This window comes from Micropterus salmoides, unplaced genomic scaffold, assembly GCF_014851395.1.
Source record: "Micropterus salmoides isolate LMB-PRFRI ecotype aquatic unplaced genomic scaffold, ASM1485139v1 Ms_hic_scaffold_5, whole genome shotgun sequence".
NCBI classification, from domain to species: domain Eukaryota; kingdom Metazoa; phylum Chordata; class Actinopteri; order Centrarchiformes; family Centrarchidae; genus Micropterus; species Micropterus salmoides.
Window position 1 is genome coordinate 19,044,495 of NW_024044237.1, and position 9,833 is coordinate 19,054,327.

A 9,833-nucleotide genomic window follows, 5' to 3' on the forward strand; every position below is an offset into this window, starting at 1 on the left:
TGCAACATTTCACAAAGTTAACAACGTGCCATTTCACAACCTTAACCATCAGTTTAACTTTACATTTGCTCATGTGGTAGACACTTTTATCCAAAGCAACTTACATTTGAGTAACAACATATAAGCAACAATAAAGCATCAGTAAAGTAGGAGATCTACAAGTGCCAATAGATACTAGCAGCAATAAATACTAGTGAGAGCTATTAGCATGTACGGCATCAATGGGTTAAATATCTAGGGAAAGAAGTAAGTTAACATATAGTGTAATTAGAGTTTTTTTTTTTTGGCCTCAGGTGAAGATACCAACGATGGTCGTTCAGTCTTGGCCACAGGTAGTCTTAACGACTGTAACAACTGTCGTCACAGCAACAAGGAACACTAACGAACCAGCGGTATCGATGTCCCGGGCCAACGACCCCACTGAGGTTAAATAGCTGAGTTTCCCTGCCAGTCAGTCAGAACTGAAGAAGTCCTTTGGATGAGGGACGAAACGTCTTCCAGTATCTTCAACCAAGTGCAGTTGCCCTTGATTTTAACCTTCGTCGGATAACTATGACCTGGATGACTGAGAATCTTCATAGACAATTCTTGAAATTGTGCCTCTTTTTCTCACCAAATTCCCAAAACATCCTATTTTCACACACACACATACACTATAACACAGTCTTGCACACATGAGATAAATTCAAAACAATTCTACAAGGGTTGGTTATAAATAATGTTCGTTTGTGGTTCTCACCCTCAAAAACCCTTTCACATGATGAACTCAACAAAATTGTATTCCTGTATTCCTTGGTGTACTATACAGCTTCTGGAAAAAGCCCAACCTTGATCCTTCCATTTCTCTCTAAGATCCTTGAGAAAGCAGTTGCCAAACAGCTGTGTGACTTTCTATACAGCAATAGTTTATTTGAGGATTTTCAGTCAGGAGTTAATCATAGCACAGAGACAGCACTGATGAAAATTACTAATGACCTAATTGCATCAGACCAAGACTTGTCTCTGTACTGGTTTTATTAGATCTTAGCGCTGCATTTGATGCCATTGACCATCATATCCTATTACAGAGACTGGAACATTTAATTGGCATTACAGGAACCGCTCTAAGCTGGTTTAAGTCCTATTCATCAGATCAATCTCTGTACATGTTAACAATGAATCCTCCATGCACGCCAAAGTTAGTTGTAGAGTTCCACAAGGATCTGTGCTGGGACCAATCCTGTTCACTTTATATATGCTTCCTTTATATATGCTTCCTTTAGAAACACTCCATAAACTTTCATTGTTATGCAGATGATACTCAAGTATATCTATTAATCAAGCCAGATGAAACTAATCAGTTAGCTAAACTCCAAATGTGCCTTCAGGATGTTAAAACCTGAATGACCTTTAATTTTCTTATGTTAAACTCAGATGTGAAGTTATTTTACTGGGGCCCAAGCACCTCCGTGACGCATTATCTAAAGATATAGTTACTCTGGATGGCATCACCCTGGCCTCCAGCACCACTGTGAGGAATCTCGGAGTTATATTTGATGTCCCTTAACTACCACATTAAGCAAATTTCAAGGGCCGCCTTTTTTCACCTATGTAATATTGCAAAAATCAGGAACATCCTGTATAAAAATGATGCAGAAAAACTAGTCCATGCATTTGTTACTTCTAGGCTAGATTACTGCCTAGAATTTGATAACAATTCCTTATTATCAGGCTGCTCAAAAAAGTCCATTAAGGCTCCTCAGATGATCCAGAATTACAGGAACTAGCAAATGAGATCATATTTCTCCTGTCTTAGCTTCTCTGCATTGGCTTCCCGTAAAATCCATAAAATAATTTAAAATACTTCTTCTCACCTACAAAGCTCTTAATGGTCGGGCACCATCTTATCTTAAAGAGCTCATAGTACCTTACTACCCCACCAGAGCACTGCGCTCCCAGAATGCAGGGTTACTTGTGGTTCCTAGAGTCTCCAAAAGTAGAATGGGAGCCAGAGCGTTCAGCTATCAAGCTCCTCTCCTGTGGAACCAGGTTCCAGTTTGGGTTCAGGAGGCAGACACCATCTACACATTTAAGAGTAGGCTTAATGGTACCTGGCACCTATTTCTAGGAAAAATGCCTAAAATAACATACCCAAAATAAATCAGTAATATCTCCTCAACCATTAGGCCTAGATGCATAAGTCTCCTCTCCATTCTGGTCAGAAGCTAAGCAATATAAATCCATTGTAGATTAACATATTTATTTTACCATTACAGACTACATGGATATGAAATACGGAAAAAATATAATATTTTCATCGTCGCCTGGTAAAAAAAAGCTTTATTATGATGCAATAAACCATCAAAACCATCCTAAGGTAGATTATAATGCACCTCAATATCTTCTAATACACCTAGAATACAACTGTAACTGTAAATTTGATGAAAAGAAACTGATATACAACAGTTATTACACAATCTTTAAAAAATATACCAGGCAAATGTCCATGTTTTTGCCATATTTTATATGTTCACTTTATTGGTAGTTATCTTCAAAACATTATTTCTCTCCATACAACCACATTCCAAATAACAAAGCTTTCAAAACATTGAAATATTGATAAAAACAGTCAATATATATGACCAAAAGCACTCCCATGCTTTACAGGCCCACAGCTTGAGAACAGATCTTAGATTTTGTTCGTCTCGATGAAACGATTTCAGGCATATCCTGCATGTCCGTGTAGCTCCTACGGGTCGCCAGCAGAGGCCAATAAAGATCGCCTCCGCCAAATTACACTATTCTTCTGCACTTATATCTGGTGACACAAACAAAACTTAAGACCGCAGCCGACCTCACCAAGATGGCGGCCCGCCAGACGATCTCTGTTGATACAAAGCGTGTTTTTGTGCGGAAAACAGCTAGAACAGCGAAAATTTATTACGTCCCCCGTACCGGGTCAGTCCGTTCCCATAGTGTTAAGACTTTTGATAAAGCTTATAGTTAGGGCTGGCTCAGGTCTCTTAGTTATGCTCTCCCTCTTTATGCAACCTAATCCCATTAACGCATGTTACTAACTTCACTTCTTCTCTTTCCCATAGTCTTGTGCTTTCTCGTCCCTCTCCTCTCTATCACTTTCTGCAGGTGTTTCTGGCTCTGGAGCTGTGGAGTTGGATCTGTAGTTGCGAGTCACCTGTTGCCCTTGTGTTCCTGCTCGACATTCTCTGCTACAATTATTTTTAGTAGTCCTATTTATTTTATTATTGTTATTATTATCATTAACATTATGATTATTATTATAAACATTACTATAAATATCTGTACCATTATTCATTCAGTCCGTACCAACATTACATTTACTGTCTGTACCTCTGTGTCTATATTGTGTAGACTGCTCCCCCTTCCTCCCCTCCCCCATCCCTCGCTCCCTCTTTATGGCTATCTCTCTTTCTCTCTCTCTTACTCTCCCTCACCCCCAACCGGTCAAGGCAGATGGCCACCCACCCTGATCCATGGTTCTGTTCGAGGTTTCTCTTAAAAGGAAGTTTTTCCTTGCCTCTGTTGCCTAGTGCTTGCTCTTGGTGGGAATTTTTGGGTTTCTGTAAATAGCATCACAGAGTTTGGTCTAGACCTGCTCTTTTATGAAAAGCACTATGAGATAACTGTTGTTGTGATTTGGCGCTATATAAATAAAATTTAACTGAATTGAATATTGAATTGAACACACCAAACAACAAATTATCCTGCCCCACATCCTGTCTTTGGTCTGTGACAAGCCGGAGATTTGCATCCTCCTCCACCTCCTTCCCCTTCCTTTTCACCTCGTCCCCATATCCCTACTCCTCCTCCACGTCAACCTCCTCTCTCTGCTCCTCCTACACGTCCTTCTCTCCCTAATCCAAAACTGAATGAACTGACTCTGGACCTTTTGTCTTTCTATTGAAGGTTCTGATTGGTGTGTTATCAATTACGATACTTTGTGTTTCCACCTTGGTAGTTGTGTGCTAAAGCTCAAGCTTTGCTGATATGAGTGAACGATACTGAATGTTAATGCTTTCTAAATGACCGCAGGGTGTAGGCAATAAGAAATGATGTGATTTGTGTGTAGAGTTTAGGGAAATGGATGAGCTTTTTGAAAATTGCAAGGAGAAAAAGAACACAGGAAGTGCATGTCAGAGGTTAGGGGTTAGAGGTGTTATAAGAGGATGTGTTCTCAGAAGAGATGATTTTTCAAGAGCTTTGATCATTTGTAAAATGTGATGCCATGCAGTGAATACTGCCTTTTATTTATGCAGCTAATAACAATATAAGGTATTTGCTTCTTAAGGCTATAGTTTGTTTGTTTGTTGACTTACTACAATGCATTTTGCTGTAGGATGTACCTAATATCTCCCTAAGCCCCCATGTCCACACACAATCACACATACACACTCTCACGGACATATTTTGTAAGCATTGGGAGGATTCCTTATAAATGAGGGGACAGTCTGGCTGCAAGCCTGTTTAGATAACCTTATAGTCACGTAATTAATCGCCATTTTCCATCTCTATCTATCTTCCTCTCCATCAATCTCTGACTATTTGTGATTCTGAACTGAAAGAGAATTTACCTGCATCATTTCTGAATGGAATTACAGTCACAATGACAGGAGGAGGCAGACACAATGGAGATGTATAGATGGAGAGAAAGAGTGTGTTTGTGCGTGTGTGTGTGTGTGTGTGCGTGCGTGCGTGCGTGCACGTGTGTGTGCGGGGGAGAAAGAAAGAGACAGAGATGAACGAGAAGAAAAAGGAGAGTGAAGAAGGGATTGTGTATATGTACTGTATGTCTGCTCATATTCTTCACACATTACCATTGTTGCAACCAGGACCACCAGACGTTCTTTCCCACATGGGTGTAGCAGAACATGATGTTATACTACAGCTAAAGCAAGAAGAGCTTTAACTACCATTTTTTAGAAAATGCACCTATATCATGCTCCACCCAACCCCAATATATTCGTCTCAGCCTACCTGTTGAATGTGAGCCCAATATTCACAAACACCCAAGAAAAAATATCTGGGTTTATATATCTTGCTCGATGTTCTGACTGTCCTCACTTACTTCTGCTCTCCACCATTTCACATTAAGCAGGTAGCATACCGTCAGCTTGTGTAAAAGGAGTGTGGATTCAACCTTACTGACAGGAGAATCAAAATAATGAACTGAAAGTCGGAATGGGGTGCAGAGATGGTCATGATTCGTAGTGAGGTCAGCAGCATTGGCAACCTTTTCACACACCATTTGCTTTTGTGGTAATGGACTGTTTGAAGCAACCCGCCATATTTTAACAGTTTTTAATCCCTAAGCACACACTGCACCGATCACTTGGGGCTCCTGTCCAAGGAAGTAGCTCCCCCTCCTATTAACAACAAAACTGTAAGAAAAAGGAGAAGCTTGCACCACCGGTGATTTCAACTATATTACACCACGCTATTGCAGAAATCCTCTCTTATCCAGCTTAGCTTCCTATCAATGATATTGTATTTGGAATAAATCATATTGGCAAGCATATTAATGTAAAATACTTAACCCATTAAAGAAAAATAATCAGTTAGCTATACTACATATTACTTCAATTTGAGTTACATTTTTGTATGTTTACGTGCCATTGAAGAGTTCTGACTTCTGAAACTTTATGATTAGCAGCTTATTAAATGCATGAATAAACAACGGTCAACAACTTATGTTCAAATTTCAGCTGACAGCCAGAGAGTAATTATCATGAGCTTGTTGTTGAGGTATCAAGCCAAGAAGACAGTGCCCACTGTACCCGACTACCTATGTTAAAAATGTTGCACTCAACTAAATGAAAAGCGTACCTGGATGGAAGAAGTAAACACATCTAGAAACTTGTGATTTTTTTTTTGAATGACAGTCTGCTGTGTAAGTGATAATACTACTTATCTAAAACGAGCAAAACTCAAGATGTACTACTTTTTGCAGTCAACATAGTATTATTCAGATCGATGAATATTAGCACATAGAAAGTACCTTTACACTTTTTGGAAAACAAACACTTTCAGTAGCCAACAGCTTTGGCACTCAATGAAAATCTCATTCAATGTCTGTCTCTTTATAATCAGTTTTGAATTGGTGTCTTCTACAGCTTGAACTTTCTACGGTTGGGTCCCCAAATTCATTATTTTCAGTTAAGCAGTCAACTAGGTTTGGTAATTTACCGGTGAACTAGAGAAAAAGAAAAGAAGATGAGTCAAGTTTAAAAACCAAATTTTGAGCATAATGAGAGACGTTTTGACTCTATTTACAGAAGGGACTAATGAATTAGCACTTTATCAGTCCACAGACATGAGCAGAATATTTAAGAAGAGTTACACTCTCAGCTCTCTCTATGCCTCTCTTTCCCCTTCTGTTTATCAAATACAAACACACACACACACTCTCTTTCAAGCAGTAAATTGCCATTTTTTTAAGATCAAAGGTGAATCGCTTACCATATTTCAGTGGTAATGAGAAACAGGCATGTTCATCCTCACTTACCCTCTTTCACACACACACACACACACACACACACACACACAAAGGCATCCAACATTTAACCTTGTCAAGCATCGGTGGGAGCATACATGCTTTTTTTTACATGCAAGGCCTTTTAAGATATATCAAAGGAGCAGACCAGGGAAGATCAAAGACCCAACTCTGAGGCCTGCCATTCCCAAAATCTGATAGTCACAGCTAAGCGGGCAATTCTACATGAATATCCATTAAGTGTCACTATTTGTGTCCTGCATATAGGACACTACATTTGCAAAATGGCAAGGAGGTTGACAATCAGGGTTTTCTGTGCATGTTTAGTGTGCATGATGAGTGTGACATTGGGGGGATGTACTGTGCAAGCTGATTTCTGTTGTCTGCTCCAGCTCAGTGTCACATGGTTTTGCCCCAGTGTCTCCCTCTCACTAAGACCAACACAAAACACAGACAAACAGTCCCTGCAGGCTTCTGCTTATGCATTCATGCACCGGAACCAATCAAGATGCTCTCTCCCAACACAAAGACAACATAAGGGCTGTAGCCGGAAAACCCCAAAAGACACACTAATTAATTCACATACCCTGCACTTCCTTAGGTATACATGCTGTACATACTGTAAATGCATTCACAAGGGACAGCTACAGTCTGACCACAACTGCCACACACAGTCAGATTATTAGAATGAGGTGGGAGAGGGAAAGAGACATCCGAGTTATGACGAAACTAATATCCTAGGCAGAAACACCATCCTTTAACACAAGCTAAGTAAAAATAACAGCAAAAAAAATGTAAACATGACTTAGTTAATACAGACTTAATGCACCTTCTGCAAAGATTTATTTTAGAAGGGACAACAGTTAAAAAGTGCATGACAGAAAAATACATGATGATCTTCAAATAACACTAATCTACTGTACATCACAGCCCGAACCATGAAGAACCTGTAAAGCACAGTCTCCATTACTGCTTCACAGCTGCACTAACAGGTGAATACAGGTAAAAACGGCTGCTTTTCTCCACCCTCTCCAAAACTGACCTCTAACTGTTGACATTCCAGGTGGATTAGTTGCTCTTGATTAAATTCTCTCAACCCAGAATAGCTTTGTCATGTCTAAACTATCGCTCAGCAGCCTCTTTACATAACTGCAAATTGCAGTTTGCAAATAAGCGCCTGTACTAAACAAGGCCGCGAAACTGGTCACTTTACTTATTTATTATGAGGCTGGATAGATGAAAAAAGTTGTGGGTGAATATAAAATGATAACTCACGTTTGCCTATTGTCGGAGTTGAACTCTGTGTCGACGTGTTCAACAGAGTAGTGGTTCCCGTGGCCCGAGAGCTCCGGAGTCCGTTGGAGTCTCTGTCCGCGGTGCTGAACGAGCTCAGCGTTCACCGCTCCTCGTCCTCTCCACTTGGGGAACGGCTCATCGTAGTGGTCGCACGCAGCATCTATCCGCACACCGTACCGCGAACGAAACGGAGAGCCGGTGTCCCCGGTGCCCTGGAACTTTGGCGCTGTGAGGTGTGGGGAGTCCCCAGGCTCCGGGCTCTCTGGTGACGGGTGAAGACACTCCGGAGAGGCGAGGTAAGGCGGGTCTGTGTCCCCCAGCAGAGGAGAGGCGGAGGAGAAGAGGTCCAGGGGCCGTGGAGAGGAAGGAGATCCTCGGGGAAGACAGATGGACAGAGGCGGGGAGGGAGACTCAGAGAGATGCCCTCTCTCGCCGCTGTCGCTTTCCTCTGCCTCGTCAGACATTGGGAGAGTTCTTGAGCAACATGCACTTTAAATATTTTTTAGCTATGTGACAGACATTTAACGATGTTTGTCAAAGTTTTGACCGCACAAGTTTCTTCCGAGCCGATGTGCCAAGGCTCCACCTTTACACAAGAGTGCGCGCGCCAATTAGAGCACCGGGAGAGTGCGCGCGCAGGGAGCCAGCCCTTTACAAAATGGAAGACAACGAACAAGTGGCAACACCACAAAATAGCTCAACTTACACATTGTATTGGGCTGCAAAAATGATTACATGTTATGCTCTAATTTACTATCCAGAACAAAAAACCCCAACAAATCTGTCTGACTTTTTTTTTAACCTTCGATACAGATTTTACTGCTGCTAGGAACATTTGAGTTATCTCACAGATGAGGTAACTCAAATGTTCTTACTTACGACCAAGCACACATAACTGACTTTTTACCTTGAATATTAAAACAATGTCTGCTTTTCTTTGTAGAGTTTGCAGTGAGCAGACCCATTTGTTTTGAATTCGTGCTTCAAAAGAGGATAGAGAGAGAGACTCTAACAAGTTGGAGGTTGGTTGGGGGAGTGAAGGGGTTAACATGCCCACCTGGTGTATGCCAATTACTGGTACTGACATAATCTTGTTATTGCTTCAGAGAAAAAGCAGTTAATACCTAAAGTAGCCCACATCTCAGTGGTACGTTTACCTTAGGTTAAATCGAATCCTTGCCTGCTGGTTGGTAGATTTATACAAACCTGAACACAAAGCCTTTTAAGGTCACTGACTTCACATATAAAGAGGAAGATAAAACAGTGTTTGAATGTCGTTCTGTTAGTGTCTATCCTTGTGTATGTGTGTGTGTGTGTGTGTGTGTGTGTGTGTGTGTGTGTGTGTGTGTGTGTGTGTGTGGTCCTGTAATTAGAGGCAGAGACATATTAGTCAAGATGGAGACTTCCTGCACCCCCACACAGACAATGACCAGTCCTAACGCAGCTCTTTGATCTTGTATTTATGCACCCAACACATACACACAGATCACAACAAATCACATTAATACATATCAAAAACTGTTTCCACTGGCATTTACATTTGGGTAGAAAATACTTCCTGTGGTCTGTAGATTATCCCTGGGTAACAATTCTAGAAAAACACAATGCTATTGAGTGTTGTTAAATAAAATAATAACCATTACCAATAACCCATGGACACATCCCTTTTTAAATAAAATGCATTCTCCATATTCACTGAATTGCTTATCTGTTAGTTACAAAAACACAGGAAGACAAACTTTGTAGATTGATGTGTTCACCTGTTGACCGCTACCAAAGTCCTTACATAGGCATGTCCCACCAGTCGGCAGCCATCTTGGTAACGCCTCTGGCAGTTATTTTGGACTAACAAGACTAAGCCCCTATCTAAATGAATGGGGAGAGAGCCAAAACTGCACTTTCAACGGTCATAGAGACAAAAAAGCCCTGCATTTATAAAAAAAAGTTTGACAACTTGGCCCCAAAATAAGGTTTATTACGCATTTTAGCCACAGGTTGTTCTTCTACTATGCATGCACAAGGTTTCATG

The 9,833-nt window shown here is 40.8% G+C and overlaps 1 protein-coding gene across 1 annotated transcript in view; it reads right to left on the reverse strand.

Annotated features, from left to right (window-relative positions):
• Positions 1-8,752, reverse strand: part of LOC119889312 (short transient receptor potential channel 7-like) — a 58,336-nt gene extending 49,584 nt beyond the window's left edge. The window contains 1 exon segment of the mRNA XM_038700236.1: positions 7,784-8,752. Coding sequence (XP_038556164.1) covers positions 7,784-8,268 — 485 coding nt within the window. The 5' untranslated portion in view covers positions 8,269-8,752.
• Positions 8,753-9,833: the final 1,081 nt, after the last annotated feature.